General features: G+C 30.9%; 1 protein-coding gene across 2 annotated transcripts in view; it reads left to right on the plus strand.

The window, feature by feature from the left end:
* LOC134685204 (R3H domain-containing protein 1-like) overlaps positions 1-13,897 on the plus strand; it is a 28,995-nt gene extending 15,098 nt beyond the window's left edge. For both annotated transcript variants that reach the window (XM_063544717.1, XM_063544707.1), the window contains exons 2-6: positions 2,291-2,444; positions 4,114-4,331; positions 5,282-5,417; positions 5,875-6,948; positions 8,017-13,897. In XM_063544717.1, coding sequence (XP_063400787.1) covers positions 2,333-2,444; positions 4,114-4,331; positions 5,282-5,417; positions 5,875-6,948; positions 8,017-9,401 — 2,925 coding nt within the window. In that variant the 5' untranslated portion in view covers positions 2,291-2,332 and the 3' untranslated portion in view covers positions 9,402-13,897. The remainder of the gene's footprint in view (positions 1-2,290; positions 2,445-4,113; positions 4,332-5,281; positions 5,418-5,874; positions 6,949-8,016) is intronic.
* The last annotated feature ends 11,855 nt before the right edge of the window (positions 13,898-25,752 follow it).

Raw genomic sequence — 25,752 nt, forward strand, 5'->3', positions numbered from 1 at the left:
ATGATCTTTCTAATTTAAATGCCAAATTAGATTTTATCCCACTTTCACGGTCCACTGAACATAGAAAATAATAGTGCAAGTTGGGCATCCGTGTACTGTAGACACATTCTTGTTTTCTCTTTTTTAATATTTTTCTATGAAAAGATAATAAAGGAGATTATTTTAAATCATTAATCAATTGAAATAGTACATAATTTATTTTTTTTATTTCATTTTGTTGTCTTACATGTACATAATCAAGAGTCATTGATTCCCTGTAGCGTAAACTTTATTTTCAATTATATCTAGTTGTGTTATCTCCCTTGAAATAGAAATACATGTTTTCACATGAATTTTTCAAAGCACTAACTTCCAAAATTATTGGGAAGTTTTTTTAATGTGAGAATTTCGAAAGCATCATGTTTTCACTAGTCAAAACTTTCATTCATAATTTTAGAACTGATTTTTCATCAAAAAATTTTGCAATCACATTAGTTATTAGATTTCACTGTTTTGCCTGAGTTCAAGGACATTCACAATTTTTTAAATGCACAAATTAATATCTGAATTTGCAGTAATAGGCCTAAGGATTTAGATAGTTTTGTCAATATTTTGATTCTTGTAATTTTCACTAAATTGTACATGTAAAAATACAGCTGAGGAATGTGAACTGTGATCAATAAATTGTTTTCGTAAAAACTGTACAACTCTTTTGTTTTAAAATGCAGATAGTATTTCATTTGTATTATACTGGACAAATTTATGACAAATTTATGACAAAATTAACAATACAAGGTAGATACATGTAGATTGAAAAAAATTGTTAACTCCAAAGTGACCATAAAAGTTGAGCATGTTGATGTACATGTATGGCCAAATACCATTAAAATCAAATAAGGTACAATACAAAATTTCCCCAGACAAAAAATGCTTTACATGTACCGTATATCAAATGAGCGTTTCCACTCTTAATACATGCATATTTACAAGTCATGTACATGTATGTTAGATATTTTTTCTGTTATAGCTAACATTTTTATCAATGTTTATGATAAACAAATTTTAATAAATTAATTGAATTGTGAAAGAATTCGATCATTTAATTACATAAAATTATGTGTATTTGTCGAAACCTACTTTCATCAAAGGAACAACAGATGAAAGTAGTAGTGTAACATTTAATAGTGGTAATACAGATTTAAATTATATAGTTATTAAATACCACTGACTGTTAGGGTATGTCAGTGTACTATCTTTTTTATTTACATGACAATATCAGTGATTTTATAACACCTACATAACTCAGATAACCTGAGATTTTCTCACGGTCACATTTATATAGTTATCACAAGGAAACTATATAAAGTCTAATACTTCTTCATAAGGGATATCATTCTGATAACCTCTTCTAGAAGTGGTTTAAAATTTTATATCCACATGTTTTAAGATTTTATAAATCACAAATGTTTTTTCATAAGGGATATATCCTTCTGATAACCTTTTCTAGTAGTGTTTTAAAACTTTATATTATGATGTTAAGATTTTATATCTCACATACTGATATGCAAATGACCTCTAGATCTTTAAATAAATGTTACTAGTGTGTCATGAAGTACATGTATTGTAGCCTCCCCCCAGCTTGAATCATACTATCACAATGACTGTATTCAGTGTGATTACCAATAAATTGTACATGTATTTGTACCTAAGATAGGGAATCAAAGCAACAGTAACCTAAAAAGACAATCAAACCAAAAAATATATATGTAGAGATTAATATAGTTTTCATCAATAGAAAATGTCTATACCATAAATGTATGTCAAGATAAGTGAAGACTTATATATATGACATAGACTTTCCCATTTCAAGAAATCTGGAAGCCAGACAAATTTTTAGCCAGAAACCCTGGTTACTTGATAATTGATAGCTTAAAACTTTTTAAAAATGAAACTAAACACGTTTTCACAATTCTATTAGTAAAATCCCTTCATAAATGGAACAAAACACATTTACAGTGTAGCATGCCTAATCCAACACCTGAGTATTCCAGCGTTCTGTTTTAGAACATTTTAATGATTCCGAAATATGCCTATCCTTGCAGAAATCATCTGAGTTTTCAGACATCCTGCTTTATCCAACATTCTGTTTCCCCAGTGTGTCTGATTACACAGGTTACACTTTTTACTGTTTATAAAATTGGTGTGAATTCTATTTTGAATTAATTCAGGATTACATTTCTAAACATTTTTACAGTAGTTTGAACTAATCCATTATAAATATATATGTATAATTATTATCTTTAAATTTCAGATATAAGAGAAAAGTTTGAAAACTAAAGATGAAGATTTTATTATGCATGGAAGATGTAACATAAAAAAAACAAGGATGACAAGAAAATCTTTGTGGAGCATTGTTATATGTACTATACTTTGTTGTATAGGTACTGTAACTCCTTCGATTATATGTAAGTTTTATCATTTGTTTATATGTACAGATCTATTCGAATTTAAAGCATATTTGTTTTTTGCTCATGTGGCACATGAAGACTGCATGTATATACCATGTATACCCAGTTCTCATATAAACACATTTATATCACATTATATGCAGATACATATAAGAGAATCAATCAATCAAACATTTTGTCATATTTGTCATAAAGGGCCAACCAGTGGTAAAATCACGATGTCTTGAAGCCCCATGAATTATTTCTTAAGTATAAGCATCGATAAGTGAAGAGATGTACATGTGTACAATAACATGAACATGTAATACCCCTCTAAAAATAGACGTTATCCATACCTTTTACCTGTTAACTTACTACATATGAGGGGAGTACAACACGGTGCATTACGTTTGCGCGCATTACCGTTACATTTGCGCGCAAAAATCATTACGTTTGCGCGCAGCTTTCCATTACATTTGCGCGCATTTTTTTGGCAGGTAAACTCAGGTAAACTACAGGTAATAATGCTTATTTGTCTATTAATTTGTTCAATTATTTATAAGTATCAGTACCCCTTCCGTTAGTCTTAGTATGTTGTCTCTATGAAACATTCCCCATTTCCATTCTTAATGTTATCATAAGGCACATATTTTGAAAGTATTCAATCAGTAATTTTTAGGGAAAATACAGGTAATAATGCTTATTTATCTATTAATTTGTTCAATTATTTACAGGTATCAGTACCCCTTCCTTTAGTATAAGTTTCATAAGGCAGGGAAAAAAGAGATAAAACCGCAGATTTTTTTTCGATTTTCAGACACATTTCAATAAGTGTATGCAAAATTTTAAGAAAATCCGTGACATAGCCCATTCATATATTGTAACTTGACCTTAAGCTTTAACGGAGTTTTTACTTGCTTTTATAATTCAATATGAACAGTATATAATTTGACTGATAAACAAACTATTTTTAAAATTAATAATTGATTAATATGAAAATACAAAAAAAAAAGTTATTTATAACTTAATATAATTTTTATTTATACTTTTACCTGAGATTAATGCGCGCAAATGTAATATAAAGCTGCGCGCAAACGTAAAATATTTTAATCCCCAAATGCGCGCAAACGTAGTGCGCCCGTACAACAGTTACCTATTACCAGTATGTCACATAGTACACTTCCCCTTCATTTAATATAGGATGTACTGATTAAATTTGATCATTCAGCAATGTACAGTGAATTATGATTTCTCTTTTCCATACTTTACAATGTTTATACATTATCTAATAATCCAACTGAAAAAGACCAATTAGCTTTTGCATACTTTACTTTCAATGTTTTAATATTATTTTTATTTGAAAAAATAAGGAGAATGCAAAAAAATAGCTTATTATATATGATTTATATAAAATGTTTGCCAAATTAGATATTATGTAATATGGGAATCATACCAATTTTGAATTTTCCCATTTGAATGGTTTTACATTAGTAAATTTTGGTGCCCTTTATAGCTTGTTGTTCGGTATGAACCAATGCTCTGTATTGAAGAGTGTACATAGAACTATAATAGTTTACTTTTATAAATTGTTTTTTGGGTGGAGAGTTGTCTTGTTGGCACTCACACCACATCTGAATCAATATGGTACGGCATGTCTCAATGGTATCACTATTTTATTTCTTTACAGACAACATAGAAACCATGTGTAATTCTGCAGGGTCACATGATGTGGACTCTGATCAAGTTGTGTACCTTAGGGGAGGTTACGCTAACTCCCCTATAACTGTACGAGAATGTAATGTTGTATTAAGAGCAACAACAGGGGACCACATTCTGTCTTTTGAAGAGCCAATATTAAGTCTACAGTGTGGTGTTGCACTCGACATTGTATATGGATCTTATAAGGTAATAATTTGATATTAAGCCAAAGAACATTAAACCTGTGTAGATGAGAAATTTTCATTACCTTCTGTGAATGATTTGTAACTTTTGGGTTAAGATTGCATTTATTCAATTTAAATTAGTATGTGGTTGGCTTGATAGTGATCTTTTCCCTAGACCTATAGTCATCCTATCCATGAACATTTCAAGGAATTTGTCAATGAATTATATTCTCAGATATTCAAGTTATAAAATCATGTGTACTTTTAAGTCAATACCTTTATGACCTTTTAAAAAAATTCAAAGATTGTTCATGACACATGAGCTTAGCATCTGTTCTAAAAAACCAATGAGGTCAATGTTGAATTGGTATTGAAAATTAGAGTTATCTATCTTTGCCAATAGATGTAGTTAAACCATTAAAACTAATATCTAATTCATGGAAGAGCATTCCAAATGTTAAATACAATGCAATGTTTAATTTTAAGTTCTCCTGCAAAATGACTATTCACCCTAGGCCTTCTGTGCCCACAAGTAGCTTATAACTTACCTGCAATTATAATGAGACAATGGCTGAAACAGCTTAAGAATAAAGTAAATGCAAAACATATAAAGAAAGTAGAATATGATCTGTCACCTCATCGGCTCATAGAGTTGGAGATTTGAAAAGGTCACCATATGCTTTGAGATAAATGGTCCAAAATCCTTCATTCTGACCATTTACATAAACAAAACGAACAAGCATCTAATAAAACAGCTTTAAATAAATTAATTAACCTTTTTGGAGTGTTATGTAATTTGGACAGAAGCTTCTACAATATCTAGAAACCGCATCTGAAGAAACAAGTGTGAACCAAAAATATTATGTAACTTACTTGATGATTGGACTTAGAATGTGGCAGTCAATATAATTCTATCACAGCAGTAGTCACAGTAATTAGTTTTGTAAGCCATACTTTTGTAATATTTTTCAGAAAGCATATGCCTGTGACACTCTGGCATCTGGGAAATTTTCGACACAAACAAGAGATGCCACTGTGAAATTGACATTAGGTACTAACATGGCTACCAGATTTGGAAACTTTCAACTTCAGATATCAGCTGGAATTAGTAAGTGATGTATTTTATTGCTTGTCTGCCAAGGAGGAGCTGTGTAAGCAATTATTACCACATTGTGTCTGTCTTCTTAAATGAAGGTTTTATCATTTGTTCTGTGCGAGACAAGATCTACAAATAGGTCAACAAAGCACATCTTATAAGTAGAATTTAATTATTGCCTTTGAAAGATAATACCTACACTTTTTGGTATATCAAGTAAAAAAAATATAGCAGTTAGACAGAAACAAAAAACAGAAAAAAATATAAGCAATATCAATAAAACAAGAGCTTCAGTCATGAATTATGTTGATAATGTACAAAGATTCAGATAAATGTCACAGGCTCTTTTGGGCCTTTAGTCTTTGTTCCAAAATAAAAGTAATTTGACAATGTTACACAGTTCAATAAGCAATCAAACAGATACAGGAATAGTCAGTGTATATATTTATGTAAATTAAATCTATTTCAGAACCAGTTGATGCATCACAAAACAGTGCTAGTGCATGGTCTGTTGGTATCATTGTTGGAACTGTAGTGGGAATTTGTGTTTTTCTCTTGCTAATCTGCATAATTGGAGTTTGCATGCATAAAAGGATGAGGCAGGCAAAAATGAATGAAGGGATGTATGTAACTCAAGACAAAGGTCCTCTTGAGCTTGATTTACCACCCAATAGAAACTTTGGATACACAAATAATTACAATGAAAACCGTGAGGCCTCTCCTTTAGCTAGAACAAAGTTACTTAATGGTTACGATGAAAATAGAAAAGAGTCCCCAAATTCAAAAAGACGTCCTGATACTTTGAATATCAGAAGTACTTATTCAAAACCTGTTCCGGCAAAGGATCCTAGGGTTCAAACAACTAACAAAGATTATCAGGACGATGGTAGTGACACATATTACAATATGGACGAGGACAAAATTATACAACCTAATAGACCTAAAACACCAGTCACACCAATTTTAAGTGCTCTGCAATCTAATCCCAAATTTAGGAAATCTTTTAATGAGAATGAACGTGATGCTGAGGATAGAGCAAAGAGAATTTCTTATTCTACATCAAATGACTCCATTAATCAGAGGCCTCCCTTACCAAAAGTGCCAGATTCAAACACTCGCCAGGTTAATCTGAAGAAAAATCAAAGTATGAGAAAGGCCACCAGACCTGATTCATATGTAGATTGGTCATCCTCAACACAAGGTTCAGAAGAAATGGACGATGAAAGAGCACAAAATAGAGAGGGGACTGAAAGACCTAAACACACATTACGACCTAATCGTAAGAAAAGTCCAGAACAAGAAAGAAAACAAACAAACAAAGTGAAAGATCCGAGAGTAAATGATCTGAGGGATGATGAAGATGAACGCATTGGACTGTTTCAGAAACAATCAAGTACTAGATCTAGTGCTAGGAGTAGTAAACGATCTCAGAGGTCACCTAGACTTGGTAAAGGTTCAAAAGGGTTTGGTCACAGAAGAACTGGAAGTCGAGGAGATGATGCTATCAGCATAGGGTCAAGGACAGATTTAGAATCTCTTCCTCGTAAGTGTTTTTTTTTATTGATTTTAATTTTCCTATGTTTCATTCATTGCACACAAAAACCCATAGCTAGGTACAGACAAGGTTTCATAGGTGTACTGTCTCATCTGAAAAGTACAAACAACTCAGGTTACTAGTAATACATTTGGTTTTACTTAGTGTTTTACACCCAAAACAACCACACTCAAAAACAAGTTCTATTGCATCATCATTGGTAATTACATAAAAAGGGTGGTTGATTTTTTTTTACATCTACAAAAAGAAAACTATTGACCATTATTTTGAACATATGAAAACAATATTAAAATTGTTGTTTGTTTACTACAGATAACAATTATACGTCAAAGTATGGCCTTCAACACAGAGCAATGACTCATACCCAATAGCAAGCTAAATGTGCCTAAAATAACATAGTGTAAAATAATTCAAACAGGAAAAAGATCTGTAAATCTAAGTAAAAAAAAAATACCAAAAAACACATATGAACCACATCAACAAACACCCACCAGTGAACAACAGGTATGAAAATATAAGTAAATGTGTTGAAAAGTTTGGTTAAGAATATTTAAAATAGGTTTGAGAGGCCTATTAAAAGAGTGCATTTGAAAAAAAATCATTGTATTACTGTAATATCAAATTTTGTTGTACCTTAATTTGTAAAGTTATTTTATGGATCATCAGTTTTAATGTGTCAAATACATCATTATAAAAATAAGGAGATGTGTCTTGTTGCAGTTGTCAGAGACAATTTTGATAGTTGTTGTACATGTTTATATATGTTTGTACATCCATTTTGGTAGGAGTCTTATCCATATATATAAAAAAAAAAGAAGTTGTGGTATGATTGCCTATGAGACAACTCTCCACAAGAGACCAAAATGACAAAGAAATTCACAACTATGATTCACTGTACAGCTTTCAACAATGAGCAAAGCCAATATGGCATAGTTGAAATTGCATAATCTTCCATTTTTGGCAGCTCCTAGCTTAAGTATATTGAGCATGTTGAGTATTTTGCTGATATTTTTATTTTTTATACATATGTATTGATTATTTCTTTAATATTTTCAGCTCTGCAGAGATCATCCTCTAAGACTTCATTATATGCCTCTAGATCATCACTATATAGCAGACGACGTAGAGCAGGTTCATGTGCCGATTCAATGGTTTCATATGCTCATGACGACATAGACTTTTACAGGAGTTCAAGGCGATCTCATACTGACTTTGATGATGAGGATGATTTCGGTGGTTATGAAAAACCAATTTCACGAAATGATCGCTTACGAATGTCTAAATCAGACCATGACTTGGGACGTGCAATGAGAGAAATTTCAACACAAACATTACGTGAAACTGCCACACAAACAGGTCTTGAAGAATCTGTTACTGTTCACACAAAGCGCGTTGTAAAAAGACGTCCAAGATCTAGAAGTATGTCAGCAATGGGAACTCAAACACAAAAGAAAGAAAAAAAGAAGAGAACTAAATCAAAACAAGATTTGGCAGGAACAACTGATGACGAACTACATGAAACAGAAGTAAAGCCAGTTGTGAAACCAAAACCAAAGCCAAAACCTAGAAAATCATTAAGTACTGTAGATCATGCTGCACACTCGGATAATGAAGGTCTAAAAAAGAAAAAAATGAAAAGGAGATCAAAATCGGATGCAAATATTGCTAAAAGTTTTGAAGATCTGACACATGAATCTAATGACAAGGCTGTGCCTGGCCCACAAGTACCGCAGCATATGGCTAATAGTCATACTGTTCCTGCAAATCTACAGGGTTATGGACCACCGGGGACAATGGTTGTCCCCCCTCCTTACACAACTCTTCCACATGGAGCACAGCCTACACAGTTTGTGACAAGTCAGGGACAACCAGTCATGGTTCAGCCTGTTGCAATGCCATACCAAGGGAATCCACCAGGGCCAGTAGTACCACCACAGTATCCAGTGGTCCCAAGGAAACCTCGGAAATCAAACTGGGAGACTCTGATGGAAATGACAGACAACCAGAAGTCAGGTATCCCGGCTGATACTGAGTCTGTGGTTAGTTCAGTGTTTACAAGTAATCCTCCACCAACATATCAACCAGGACAGCCAGCATTTTATCCTTATCAACAGGGTTACAGCCAACCACATAATCAACCAGTTCAACAATTTCAACCTCCACAGCCTCAACAAGTTCAACAACCACCACCACCAATTCAGCCACCAGTACAGTACCCACCATCCCAAGGCTGGACACTCCAACCAGGAGGTGGATCTGATGGTAGCAGTAGTGGGACAACAGGAAGTGGAAGTTCTACGTCAGGAATGTATGTTACACAGCCACAAGGTTTACCATCTCAGGGAAAGTCATCATGGGACAAGTTGACGGACATGACTAATCAACAGTACAAGATTGCTTATACATCAGAAAAAAATGATAGAAGTGAAAGTGTTGTATAGTATGTCTTTGTGTAACTTCAGTCTTTATAGATAGTGTTATTTTATTAACAATTATATTTGCTGTTTTATATTGTTAATGATATTGTTACAGTATAAATTGCACTGTAGTATGAATATGATATTACAAGAACACAATTGTTGTTGTTTCCAAGTAAACCTGATAAAAAGGATTTTTTTTGCTGTACATTTTCAGTAGATATAAATTATTTGCTAGTTTTTATGTTAGTATAGAAGCAACGAAGGCAATTTTGTCCTTTACACAATTTTGGTTGTTCTCTTGGTATAAATGCTCAATTTTTTTTTATGTATTTGGCATTTTCAACTTTTGTTTCGGAGTATAGTTGATAAAACAACCATGTGTCAAAGACACTTACATATATCTTACATTATGGTACATACTTGAAAATAAGTTCATTTAATTATAAAAAGTTAAGTTCTATTCTATGTTCATTTAGTACATTTTGATGAACTGTTCAAAAGATCGCTTCATGGATTTTGAAAATTTAAGAATAACGTAATTGTGGTTGTCTTTAAATATGGTCTATGTTATTTTAATTGGTTCACTGAACTGAAAATTTTAATTATTAATTTTTTGATATCATACAAGGAATAGGTAGATACATTCAAACTTAATCTGCAGAGGATATAAATCATGTAAATAGTAAATTTCTTTCACTTTTTGATGCACAATCTATAGAATGAATTTTATGAATAAATTTCAACTGAAAACAAGCATGGTCAAATAGTTTTAGTGTACCTTAAGTTTCATTTAGATATTATTATTAACCATTTTGTAACTCATCATAAAAATAATAATGTTCTTACTTAATGTATGAGTGGTTTGTTGAATTTGAGGCAACATATGTTGTGGTCACATTTGTATGCATAATGTCACCTTTCAAAAGTAGGTTGTTTCAAAATGTTAAAGTAGTTTGATCTTTTGAATGTAATTCTTGATTTATCCACAATATACATGCATAATAAGTGTATGTTGTCACTAAAATACACTTTCTGAGATTTTCTGGCACGCACAATAAGATCATATCTTGTATAAGCTTGTATTAACTAAATGTCTCAATTTTTTTATTATATCATTTTGTGCTTGTTTTGTCATTACACACTTTCAGAAAATCCATCCATATATTGCATAAATTCTTTATGTTTTTATCAAACTTTTGTGAAAAGCAAGTATCAGATATTTGTATATAAAATGGTATTGATCATGAATTATAACATGTGTAAGTTCATGTTTAATCTCTAGTCAATCTGTAGTAAAATTTGTGCTTTCACATTTTATATTGAGTATTGAGACTCAAAATTACAAACACTATCATTGATATCTGTATAGATTTATTGGTCGTCATTCTTGAATTGGATTTAAAATGGTGAAAGTGCATAGCATCACATTATGGAATTATTTAAACTGTGCAATTTCTTTGGATTATTCTGGGAAGTGTGGAATGAATTAATAACATCTTATACATTTTAAGTAGACAATTTAAATTTACAGGAATTGATTTATAACATGATATCTGATGCATAATTTATGAATTGAAATAAGATTGCCATTGGTCTTCTTTTATAGATTGAAATATTGGTATAATCAGAGACATATAATATGATATTAGTGTATGTCTCTGGTATATTAAAACTTTTCTTTTCCTTTTTTTGTTCTTGAATTGTACTATATATGTGAAAATATAAATTGATATTTTCTCCACCTGCCACTAAATGGCTTAGACGAATAGTTTACCATTGATGAGGTCAATTATATGATTCTGACATACATATTTTATTTGCATGAAATAAAAAAAACAAAAATTTCAGTTAAATTTTATATTGCAAATGTATTAATGAAACTCATGTAAAACAAGTTGTTTTAAACAGGAAGTGATTTAGAATTGTTACAATAACCTTTAAAATAAAGTATTTTTAAAATTTTACTTTGAAATCTAAACAATTATTTTATTGCGAGTACTGTTCTTTCTTCAGAATTTTGATATAATGAAGCTGAAAGTCTTCTGAAAATTCCATTTAAATCTACAAATATCAAAAGAAAATTAAAAGTTCCGTTTAAACAATAGGAAATAAATCCTAAAGGTTTCTTTATTTTGATATTTTAATGAATTTAATGCTAATTAAATTGCTGATGTATATAATGCTATACATGCTTCACATGTATTATTTATTTCAAGATTGAAAAAAATTAATAAGTATTTTCTATATTTTGAACACAAATATTTCTGTAGGTTGAACCTGAAAAGTCATGGTTGTCAGAATCTTATAGTCTAGCATTTAAAGCAAAGCATTTATTAAAAGTCGTTTAGTCTTGCCATCTTACTCTAGTTTCTTATACATGTAAACAACAAAATAGTGCTGCAGGCAGCATGCCAATATAAACAGAGTACTGATCAATAGTTAGTACAACCAATACATATTATATTATAATGTGCCATTTTTTTTATAGGATAGTAAACTGTTTACACATTAAATGTGAAATTCCTGAATAGAGTAGCCATTTCTGTTGTTTTGATTATTTTAATTGTAAAATAGATTCACTGTATTGTGTACGATTTATTTTGATTCTTTAACTTTTACTATTAATAACTATCTGAAAATCATTATGAAATTATAGAAACAAGAGAAGGTTTCTCTACTACAATCTCATTGAAGGGCCATATTCCTGAGATGAGATAAGAACGAGAATCTTCCTTCATACTAAAAACTATAGATAATGTCTATTATTTTCCTATGGAAAGTCAATGACATTGACTTATAACGCTATTTAATTAATTTAAACATATTTATTTATAGTGGATTGGGAAACAAGTTTTGCAACTTATAAACACTCTTCTCCACCAAGAAAAATTGCCATGCAGATGATCAAAGCAAAATTTCTAAAATAATGATGAGCAAAATTTCAAAAATAAGGATAAGCAAAATTATATATTTTCAGAATTATTTGTCAAATGAATTAAAGAAATTTAAGATCAGTTCAAATATTTGAATTAAATGAGATAATGTCTTTACATATTGAGAAAATAACTTAACAAAAACAAAGCATAAAAACCTCTGTTTAACATTTCTCGTATTTATACAGACTGCAGACTAAACGATTCTTTAGTTTTTAACAAGATTAAGATGTACATAGCTTCAATTGTATTCTCATTACAATATGTAATGTTCTGCATACAGATATCTAATTCTATTTATATAAATCTTCTTTTTGAAGGTATGATAATTTTATATTGGGTATTTTAAATGACGTATTCAAAATCTGTATATAGAATATGTAAATAGTTATGTGAAGTCTGTCAATTTTTAAAACATAAACATATATATGTATATTTTACATTCCATTCTGTATATTGTAAGTTCAGTTTTTTACCTTAAGATTCAACATATCCTTTAAAACAAACGATGATATGCTATATTTTAGTATCATCTTTTTTTATTTTTATTTTTTATTGTTATGTTGAAAATATACTTCTTAGAAGATGTGAAGAATAGATTTATAAATTTTACAAACATGGTTGTGAAAAATTCTTGGTTATCTATGCTAGAAAACCTTGAAGTTTGTCCTTTTGTATTCCATAATTATTTATAGATCGAACTTAGCATGCATCTTATTTCAATTGCTAATTTTTTGGCAAAACTTGGAACAAACATATATAGTTTTGTTTGGGATAATAGCTAGTTAAATAAAAATAATGAAAAAATGTTAGTGCTAACAAAAATGCTAGATATGATTTTCAAAATTTCTTTAACTTTTGAGTTTTTTCTTAAACTGCAAGGCTAAATCTTCCTATTATGTTTGGAGAAATTGTGATTAGGACACTGTACAAACATTTTTTTTTTATTTATAGAGATTCTGGTTCTCATAAATTACATGGAAAATTATATATGACTGAAATTCTTTTTTTTATCAAATTGGCATGAATGGTGCATAGAATGTCATTTATAAGCATTGCATTTTCATTCTTGTTGGATATAAAATGTAGCCACTAGCTATATTTTAAAAGGCACTTCCCAATTCCATTTCCATTGGAGAATTTTTCAAATAAATGGTGTCAATAAAAAAGTAAAGCAGATAGAAAATAAGTTAGTTTAGCTGTTGAATCTACTTCGAGTCAGACTTTGTCTATTATTTAGTTAATTTGAAATTATTAAAGACTTCAACACAGAGAAAAGCAAACTTTATAAATGTAAAAGAGAAAAAAATATTTAGTGATAAATAACAGACAACTATTTGAACACATGTATGTCATTCTCATAAAAGGTTTTAAAAAATGGTTTCAAACCAATGGGGATAATTTTTTTATTCAAAATGAAATGTTAGGTATATGGCAATGCCACTTCAACCAAATGACACAAAAGAAATGTAAACAAAAATCTCATATTCCCCTATTTACTTGCTATCAGGTTATTATAATAATTTCAAGACTTATTGATGCCATGTGATACTTGTTTACATTATTTCTTCTGATTTTGAAATATTGAAGTTTGACTGTGAAATACTTTCAACAGTGTATTCATGTATAGATTGCATTTTAATTGATGTGTTAAAAAACATTCTATGCATAAGAAAGATTGGCCAATAGTTGGAAAAGGGGTTCTCTGATATGACCTTTATCGGTCTGTGGTTGTTACAGATGTAATTGCTCAAGATGAACTGTATCTATGGTAACAATAAACAGGCATTTGTAAAAATAAATGAATATAGTAAAATGGTAATATGAGCAAACGATTCACTACAAAATATATGTATATAACATATCATCTGCATTACTTTAAAGAATAATTATTTGTTTTTCATTGTTTTGTATTTTCTTCTTTTTTAAGATTATTTTGAGTTCTTGAAATACAAACTGTGAATTTTGAAAATAGCTTTACATATAATATCACTTTATCATTGTAATTATTACATGTTTACATCAGTTGAAATACATTTGCAAACATATCAAAATTCAACATTCCATCAAAATATGTTTACATAATAACTTTCTTATAAAAATCACTATTCCATATGTATATTTGAAATAAATAAAAACAATATGTCTATAAACCTTATTTGATTTATTAATTAGTTCACTACTCACAAAATTGAAGTGGCCTTTAGGTTTGCACTTTGTCCATCTCATACATATCATGATATATAAAAATCGAGATATTGATCAAAAAGCATTTTTACTTTTTGTATTTAAAGTAAATTTTATTCTTTTATCACATTTTGAAATTTGCCCTTCTGTGAAAAAAATTAGTCGGAAATTGGCCTAACTCTTTATCCTGTAATTTGTCATGATAAAACAATACACCAAATGTCAAATATCAAAGGAGGTAGGGGCTGTATGGCCACGCAATGCTCACAGAATGCTTGTTTATACTGCAATTAAAAACTTGTTGTTGAGAAATCAAGAATTCAGTTTCAGTCTGATTATTATTCCCTGACGGATTATAGAGATCATATAGTCATTGCTATGTTCATCCTGTGAGATTGTTCATCCGTCTGATTTTATTCCTGGTATCTATGATGAGTTTATCTGTATGTTCAAAACAAATGACAGTCTTATGATAACTTGAGTCTCCTATGTTTGATTGGAATAAAACTTATCCAGATAGAAGATACAGGTATAGGAACACAGATGATGTCCCTGCTTGCATACACCATTGTAAAGGGACATAACTGAAGAATAATTAAAGTGACACTACCCAAATTTGAACTTGGTCTGTGTTTTGTGCCATGGCAGGGGCATCAAATGTTCAAACTTCCATAACTCTGGTAAAATAGTTGAGTAGTGCTACAAAAGAATCATGCTACACATGAAGGTGAACAATCCAACCAAGTATAAGTGTTTCCTATATGAGTTTTTAAGAGGAAATGGAATTTAGTAAGGTTTTCTTGGTCTTTTTGTAAAAAAGGTTGGCATCAAACTTTATTCATTTTATTGTAGAACCTTGTACTTTTGTTGCAGAAAGCTCAACTGGGTCTACTAAGGATAGCGATCCAGCTGCAGCTGTGTTAGCTAACTTCTTAAAAGCTTTATATTTTAGAATGTTGAAGACCTTGATGCTTCATACTTGTTTGATAGATGGCTTATATTAAACCTTTTCAACATCTCTCGACACCTACAGTTGAGAACGACTACGACAGATAAAATGTGAAGGGTCGTCATAAAAAAAATTGAGATCATTATTAATTTTATTGCATTCAATCATTGACAATGATAAAACTTTCCTATAGAGTCCATATTACATGTTTTTTTTCAATTTATTATAAAGAAAATGATAGACTTCAAGTCACATTTCATCTTTTAGACGTTGTGCTTCTAGCTGTCCTGGTTAAATTTGGAAAACAAAAAGAACAAATCATGTTTTAATGTAGTTGATATTTAATTAAAACAATGATTATTTCAGTTGACAAGGGCGGCACATGTCTGTTAGTTTTGGCCTTGGATGTCTCCATAATTTACTCAATATATACTTTATATCATTTCAATTAACCAATTTGGTGTTCCACGTGAATTCTGCATTCACCAATCACTGCTCAAATGTTGTAACATTGAAATGAGGGATCAATTATATTTCTTTTTCCAAATTCATTAAGGAAAAACTTTAACTCGAACAAGATATCTTGAAGCGGAGAAGACCGTCGCTGATAAGGGAAAAAAAAGTGGTATTTTCCTTCAACCTAAAAAGTCAATATATTATTATCCCTCCAGAAATTGAATATGTACATCAACTAAGGTGAAGATCTGTTAAAAAACACCCAAGTTGTTCGTGTTCACAAGTATTCTTTTTCATTTTTGAAAAGAATCATTAAAGCTTTTACACCATCAAATTAAAACGTTATTGGTATGCGACAAGTATTTAGTGAAAAACGCACATAATCACAAAGGGAAGAAAAAATGGGTTAGAACTCAGAATGATTAGAATATTTAGTTAATCAATTCAACATGAAATGTCGTGCAAATACATACGAAATAAGAATATAATATGACAGAGACATATATGCATGGTGGACGGATACGGACGTTTCCCCTTTTCGTGTTTTTGGGAAAATCCAGAAATTGAGAAAGCAAAAGCTAGAAATTGAGAAACCGGGAAATCGAGAAATCAAGAAATTGGGAAATCTAGAAATAGAGAAAGCAAAAACGCAAAATCGAGAATTCATTTCGCGTTTTCGAGTTTTCTCTTTTGTGTTTTGGCGTTTTTGCTTTCTTGCTTTTCTCTATTTCTTGGTACTTATTTTTTAAAAAGAAAAATATTGAGATTTGCAGGACTTCAAAAAAAGGCAGTCAATTTGTAAATTAAGAATAAGTGCTCACTCTTTAAAAATTGAGACAGGCAGATATTCAAAAAAGCATATAGAAAGATCTGAGCGTCTTTGTACTAATTGCTCACTTGGTAAAGTTGAAGATGAGCTTCATTTTTTATTAGAATGCCCTCTTTATGATATTCAAAGGGACGATTTTTTTCAAGACATTTCTAACAATTGTTATAATTTTATAAACTTAAATAAATCTTCTAAATTTTTTTGGCTCTTGACCCAAGAAAATGTTACTCTTATGGAAAAACTAGGTTGTTATATTTGTGACTGTTTTGAATTAAGGAGATCAGGCATGAACACTGACATTTAGTCAATTAAATAATTTGAAAATAAATACATATGCATGTATTATATAATTTTATTATTCTTTTATTCACAATATATATGTGGGTTTTAGCTTGATTCTGACCAATGCTTATATTCCAATTATATAGGTATATGCCTCTATTATTGCTGTTGTTACTAATTATGTAAATCAATTGTATCTGATTTTATGCCCTTTATGGGCCCTGTAATTTGGGAAATAAAAATATTCTATTCTATTCTATTCTATTTCTCGATTTCCCGATCTTGTCTATTTTCCAATTTCTCAATTTCCTTATTTCTAGATTTCCCGATTTCTCAATTTCTAGATTTTGCTTTCTCGATTTCTCGAATTCCAAATTTCGCGTTTGCAAAATGAAAGGAGAAGTCACGAAAACGCGAAAAGGTGATATAAATGGCCGCATACGGCCACCATACATATATTTATGTATTTATTTGGTTGATATATTTTCTTATACTATATAGTGAAAACAGTATAAAACCGGCAATCCAATATGTTACGCACAGATAATCATGATGGTTTTCTGTCTTTGAGACGACCCTACCATTTTACCTGTATACTGTAGGTGTCATTAGTCGGTGTCGAGAGATATTGAAAAGGTCTATTACAAGGTTTCTGTCTGCCATAAGTCAATTGTACTTGACCTCATTTTTATGGTTCAGCGACTACTTAAAAAAAATAAGATTTTATGTAATGTAAAATTCTTTTTCATTTTAGTAAAAGGATAATGATATTTAGTATATGCGTACCTTGCAAGATCTTCATACCCGTCAGCAGTTTTCATTTAACCTCATAGGTAAACCATAATAGGTCAAAGTACTGTCTTCAACAGGTAGTCTGGCACTCAACAAACAGCAAGCAATAAAGGGCCACACACATGACTAATGTAAAACCATTCAAACAGGAAAACCAACGGTCTTGTCTAGATAAAAAATGAGAAATACTTATGCCCACACCACCAAAGACAACTACTGAACATCAGATTCCTGACTTAGGATAGGTCCAAACAATTGCAGTGGTTTTAAAGGTTTTAATAGATACCAACCTTCACCCTTATTTGAATCAATAGTGTAATATCACACTTAGAAAGACAAATTTCTTAGAAACTATAAGCAATAGGTCAACTATATTTGGTGTATTGAAGAATTGTAAGGTGTACAGGTATTTCTCATTTGGTTTATCTGAACTTGACCTTATTTTCTTGTATCAAGCTAAGTTTATGTGATACTTGTAGTAAAGCTTTATATTTAGGACTATCAACATAAAATCGATAGTTAATAAAGAACACAAGATATTTCTTTAATTTAAGACATTTAGAAATTTTTAGACACTTTGATTTGGATTGTAATACAATTTGACAGAAAGCATTTTCAACTAGTATTTTGTACATTATTGAAAAAACTACATATGCCATGGATGATATGTTCTTAGTCATACCTGTGTGTATGTCTTCAAAGACCTAACACAAAGCCGATAGAAATATAGTACTATCATCCTATGATGCTGAATAAGACATTTGAATAAAGGCATTATTCATATCACTTTTTATGACATTCATTTCAATTCCAGAATTTCTATGTGTAATATTTTTCTCTGATTGTAATTTTTCTTCGATTATATTCAAAAATTTCTTTTTTATTATTATTACTTGAAATATTTTTGTTTATCTTCAATTATACTTACACATTTCTCTTACACTCTATTACAACTTGGTTAATTTCTTTTAACTACATTACTTTTTATACGACCACAAATTTTTTTTACTTTTATAAATTGTTATTTGGATGGAGAGTTGTCTTATTGGCACTCACACCACATCTCAGTCCTATATCTATTGTGTTGTCGTCGTCTGTGTCGACCGAAGACACATTAGTTTCAAAATGAGTTATGGCTCAAATGTTTTGGAATTAGGGGCTAAAAATGGGAAAATTAGGGGCCAAAAAAGGGGAAAACAAAGTTTTCTGGACAATAACTTAAGATTGAGTAAATGGATCTCTATAAATTTTTACCATAAGGAACAATATCACAAAAGTAAGGTTGGGATTGGTTTTGGGGGGTTATGGTTCCAATAGTTTAGGAATTAGTGGCCAAACAATATCTTGTGTTTAAGTGGATAAATCTCTCTGAAATTATACCACAAGTTTCTATACCATTAAGGGATGGTTAGCAATGACTTTTTTTTGGGGGGGAAGGGGGTTAATGGCTCAAAATGTTTTCGAATTAGGGGCAGAAAGGGGGAGGGGGATTAGGTTTTTTTCTGGTCAATAGACAGTGTAAATGAAGTAAATCAAAAACAGTTAACATACAATGTTCGGATTTACCACCCTTACACATCTTGCAAATAATGCATAAAGAAATGTCAGGTTTGTACTTTTTGTAATAAAAGGGGTGGAAGTTTTCAATTTTTTTTCCAAAATTTCTCAAATATAAAATTTTTAAAAAGTTTGAAGAAGTAATCTTTTATTGCACAATATTGCATAATAGATTTGTAAGATCAACATTTGATCTGTGTCATATAATGTCAAAAATTTGATCACAATCCAAATTCAGACATGTATCGAGCTTGAATGTTGTGTCCATACTTTCCCCAACTGTTCAGGGTTCGACCTCTGCGGTCGTATAAAGCTGCGCCCTCCGGAGCACCTTGTTGACTTATTGCTGTAACCTTGAATTACTTGATTAATTTTGTTTAACTTCAACTACTACTTGATAAATTACTTTAACTTCAACTACTACTTGATAAATTGCTTTAACTTCAACTACTACTTGATAAATTGCTTTAACCTCCAATTACTTATGGATTAAAATCTTTTACTTTAATATGATACTCTTCTATTTATTTGTATTGTAGTCCTGTAAAGTTGTGTTGTCATTTAAATGATATATTTCACATGGCCATAAAAGAAGGAGGTTTGGCATGCCACAAAACCAGGTACAATCCACCATTTTTTTCTTTAAAAATGTCCTGTACCAAGTCAGGAATATGGCCATTTTTATTATAGTTCGTTTCTGTGTGTGTTACATTTTAACGTTGTGTTTCTTTTGTGTCGTTTGTTTCCTCTTATATTTGAGTGTGAATTCACATTATTATCTATAAGACGTGTCACGATACTTTTTCTATCCCAAATTCATGTATTTAATTTTGATGTTATATTTGTTATTCGCATCGGATTTTGTCTAATGCTTAGTTCGTTTCTGTGTGTGTTACATTTTAATGTTGTGTCGTCATTTTCTTGTATTAAATGCGTTTCCCTCGGTTTTGGTTTATGACCCGGATTTTTTTGTCTATCGATTTATGAGTTTTGAACATCGGTATACTACTGTTGCCTTTATTTACTAGTTGATTAATTTCGTTTATCGGTAATCCGTATATTTTCCCTTTGATCTAATTACTGCCTAATATTTTTGAGTATCATCGTACTGGCTGTATCAATGAAAATATTAGGCAATACATTGCGTGACGTCGTAACATTGGGCCATTCTAGTTAATTTCTGACAGGTGGGGATGGATGTGGAGATTTTTGTCCATACCTATCAGAAAAAAACATCATGAAAAACTACCTATCAGATCTATAAATTAAGACCTATCAGATGTAGAGTTTCTGTTCATATTGGGTGGATGGGCTTTCGTGGGAAAAAATGACCTATCAGCAGTTTTAACTGCAATGATTGTACCCGTCAGAATTTAAAATACAATACCAGATAATGCATGATACGAAACTGGCTACATTCAAAAGCACCCCTAAGATCTGAAATAGGTATTTTGTGTAATCCCTAAGATGTAATAATTTTAATTATTTACTGCTGCAAGACCCTCAGAAATTTTTTGATATAAGTGTATGTGTCAGATGAAAAAAAAAAATTTCACCCTCAAGATATATAAATTTTACACCCCTCAGAAAAGACCATCCATCCCCTTTAGCAGATATTAACTGGAATGGCCCATTGCGTGACGTAATAATTACCGATAAACAGAATAATAGGTAGTTGAGTTTTTGATACTGACTATATCATGCCCTAACGGGCTCGTCTAGATATTCCACATGATATAGTCAGTATCAAAAACTCAACTACCTATTATTCTATATTTATCCTTCAATTACTACTTGACTAATTTATTTTACCTTCAAATAATTCTTGACTAATTTCTTTTACCTTGAACTATACTACTTGATTAATTTTGTTTACTTTCAACTACTACTTGATTAAATTATTTTATCTTCAATTAAGATGAATTGATTAATTTTCTTTCATCTTCAATTATTAATTGATTAATGTCTTTCATCTTCAATTATTACTCAATTAATTCCTCTCATCTTTAATCATTAATTGATAAATTCCTTTTATCTATTCTAATTAATTAAAAGCTATTTGTAATTTTTTTTATGTTAGGTGGATATAAATAACAAAAGTGAGAAGATATTATCACATATACAAGCCCAACCCAAGCTAACTTTAATTTTGAGTAAATTTTAAAGATATATATACATGGCCATGATTAGGGGAAGTTATTCTAACCACTGAACAAGTTCTCTCACCAACATACTACCAATACAAAAATGGAAGACTCTACTGTCGTATACTATGCTCAGCAGCTAATTACCTTACTCACAGCACATGATCAGGCAGTAACTCAACTGAATTTATTAGAGGGCAAAATCCGGCAACTAGACCACTACTTATTTACAGCAGAAATCAGTGGAAGTCATGGTTACAGTAAACATCTGATGACTCAAAAGTCAACTACACTTGGTATTCGTAAGATGTACAACCAATATAGAGAAAAGAAATGGAACCAAGTCCAAGAGATATCTTCCATGATCATGAAGTCTGACAACCCCACTCCTTCATCTACTGAGAGCACACCAGAGGGTTCACCAAGACATTTACAACAAGACAACGACATTACTGTACAGTTACTGACAGAAGATTTCTGTGTATTCTCCAGAGACTGTTAATTTCACTGTGAATTGTAATCTAGTGCTTTGTAGTGTGAATTCTGTTACCACTGTATTGTAATCTAGTGCTTTGTAGTGTGAATTCTGTTACCACTGTATTGTAATCTAGTGCTTTGTAGTGTGAATTATGTTACCACTGTATTGTAATCTAGTGCTTTGTCATGTGTATTGTTAATTATTTTTGTTGGTCACAGTATCGTATATGAATAAAAATAATGAATTTATTATTGTTTTAAGTTAAATTTTATCAGTCTGTGAGAAGTGCAAAAGCTTTCATTAGTGTTATTGTCACAATAATACTTAAATAAATGGGGGATGTGTCATTGGACACAGATGATGCCCCCGCTTGCATAAAACATTATAACGGGACATGACCCGAAAACGATAAAATGAGACTTAAACTTGATATGCGTCTTGTAGTAAGAAGCATTGTGCACACGTTTTTATTACATTTGGTTGAGGCAAACTTAAGTTTAAGACAACAACAAAAAATAGCAATATTATTCCGAGGGACATAACTGCAGAACAATAAATGTGACCCCATTAAATTCATAAGTTGATCTGTGTCACGTGGTAAAACGCATTGTATATAAGTTTCATAAAAATTGGTAGAGACAAAATAAATTGAAAGAAGGAAAATAGATTTGGAATGTACGTACTTTCGTATGTAAGGACTACGGGGCGCCGAATGGGACTCTTGTGGTTTTGTACAAAATTCAATTCTGTCAAAACAAAATCTTTTTTGTCTTACAAAACTATGTGCTACAGACTTGTTTTGTGAGAACTTCAATTTTGTGATTACAAAATTCATTTGTGTAGACAAAATTCATTTTTGTAGACAAAATTCATATTTGTCATGACAAAAGTCAATTTTGTCTAAAGGGTATGCAAATATGTTTCATATTTGAACATATTTGCATACAAAATTGACTTTTGTTACCTGATATGGAAATTAAATCACAAAAGTCAATTGTGTGAGGTAAGATTCAATTTTGTGAGACAAAATTGACTTTTGTGAGACAAAATTGACTTTTGTGAGACAAAATTGACTTTTGTGAGACAAAATTCAATTTTGTCAATTTTGTTGAGACAAAAGTCAATTTTGTCAATTGTGTTGAGACAAAAATCAATTTTGTTTGGACAAAAGTCAATTTTGTTAATTTTGTTGAGACAAAAGTCAATTTTGTCAATTTTGTTGAGACAAAAGTCAATTTTGTCAATTTTGTTGAGACAAAAGTCAATTTTGTCAATTTTGTTGAGACAAAAGTCAATTTTGTTGAGACAAAATTCATTTTTGTGACGACAAAATTCATTTTTGTGACGACAAAATTCAATTTTGTAACAACAAAATTGACTTTTATGAGACAAAATTGACTTTCGTGAGACAAAAATCAATTTTGTTGAGACAATATTCAATTTTGTCAATTTTGTTGAGACAAAATTCTATTTTGTCAATTTTGTTGAAACAAAATTCAATTTTGTCAATTTTGTCTCACATTGGTCAATTTTGTCTCACAAAAGTCAATTTTGTTGATCACATTGGTCAATTTTGTCAATTTTGTTGAGACAAAAGTCAATTTTGTCAATTTTGTCTCACAAAAGTCAATTTTGTGTAACAAAAGTCGATTTTGTATGCAAATTAGTTCACAGAAACCAAACTAAACTAATTTGAATACAAAATTCCCTTTTGTCGCCCAATTTTCAAATTAGGTAACAAAAGTAAAGTCTGTAGAACAAAAATGAATTTTGTCATGACAAAAGTGACTTTTGTCCGCTATAGTTGTCTCATTGGCAATCATACCACATCTTCTTTTTTATATTAAAATGGAAAAGTGTGTTCTGGATTGTTACTTGGGTTTCCTTCATTGATTGCAATGGCATTAATATGGATGAAACCGATAACGAAGAAGAAGCTTATTGGGTTTATTTGAGGGGAAATCAATATTGCAAACAATTGGAATACAATAAGTTTATTTCGGGATGGTAACTGTAATTTCTAATTTGTGTTTCTAATGGAACTTGACGAGAAATAACGGAAGATATAGAGAAATTAAACAAAATATATCTTTTTTGAAGTGTCAAAAGGTCAAGGTCCGGCTGGAAAAAAAGACTGAAAAAATCAATTGGAATTTCTTGTTTCTGGTGATGGTTTGTGGTACAAATGTTAAATTTTGATAAAACTTATATACAAGTTGCATAAAGTAGTCAAATGTTCAAAGTTTAAGGACACTGATTATTTGGTATTATTTGTTTTTGGTTGGAAAAAAATGTTTCAGGATGGTTACAATTTTTCCAGGACTGCAATCTTGCAACTGACACATATGACCGTTATACAGGATGTCAAGACACTACATTATAATGGACTGATAAAAAAGACGTAGTTGAATGGAAAAAAGCCTAAGATCAAATTAAAAATCTAAATTGTTCAACAACAATTTTCCATTTTATGACCATACTGTGACATTGCATTACCGATTCCGAAAGTATATTTCCGTTTACAATCTTTGGAACTGTTCTTTGATGGGTGCATATGGCATGATCAGTCCTTATCATTACCAGTAGGCAAAGGGAATCTTATAGAATCCCTTTCATCAATGTGACCTTCCGAATTAGACTATTTACCGGATTTATTATTACATAAGCAACACGACGGGTGCCACACGTGGAGCAGGATCTGCTTACCCTTCCGGAGCACCTGATATTACCCCTAGTTTTGGTGGGGTTCGTGTTGTTTATTCTTTAGTTTTCTATGTTGTGTCATGTGTTCTATTGTTTGTCTGGGTTTTTTTCATTTTAAGCCATAGCTTTGTCAGTTTGTTTTAGATTTATGAGTTTGATTGTCCCTTTGGAATCTTTCGTCCCTGTTTTATAATAATCTCGGGTATTGGGATACAGAAACATATTCTTTTAAATCATGTTCGGTTTTATAAATTTATGATTCATCTATTTAGGTAATGTAGGCACAATTCCCACCATGTTGGTCCAAAAGTCTTGATACCTCTAATCTGGACAATGGAGCAGACTAATAAGCACTTTGTAGTAACCAGACATGCAACATGATTCTGTTAATAAATGTTCTATCAATTTGCAAATTCAATTAAAATAAAAGTTACACAGAATCGAGTCAGGAGCCTGTGCTTCAGTGGTTGTCGTTGGTTTATGTCTGTCATATTTGTTTTTCGTAAATTGGAGTGTTATAAACAGAGACATATATTATACACATGTGTATAAATGTCTCTGTTATGAATTAGATTCTAGTTTTTCAATAGAATTGTTTCGTATTTTTCATTGCGAGGACTTTTACAGCCGATCATACGGTATGGGGTTTCTGGTTATTGAGGACCGTACTGTTGACTGTATTTGCTAGCACTCCATTTGAATTAAGTGAATGGCTGTCTCATTGGCAATCACCGTCACAACGATCTCCTTCTTTTTATATAATATGATCCTTCTTGCAGTGAGATCATGCAATTCATTTAGGTTTTTAGATTTGTAACTTCCAAATAAAATTACTCAAAACTGATATAAATTCAATATATCCCCACTCTAAGCTGGCAGCAATAAGAACTAGAGGCCTAAAGAGCCTATGTTGCTCACCTTGGTCTATGTTCATATTAAACAAAGGAAACAGATGCATTCATGACAAAATTGTGTTTTGATGATGGGGATGTGTTTGTAGATCTTATTTTACTGAAAATTCTTGCTACTTACAATTTTCTCTACCTATATAGACTTAGCCCT

This window comes from Mytilus trossulus, chromosome 1, assembly GCF_036588685.1.
Source record: "Mytilus trossulus isolate FHL-02 chromosome 1, PNRI_Mtr1.1.1.hap1, whole genome shotgun sequence".
NCBI lineage: Eukaryota > Metazoa > Mollusca > Bivalvia > Mytilida > Mytilidae > Mytilus > Mytilus trossulus.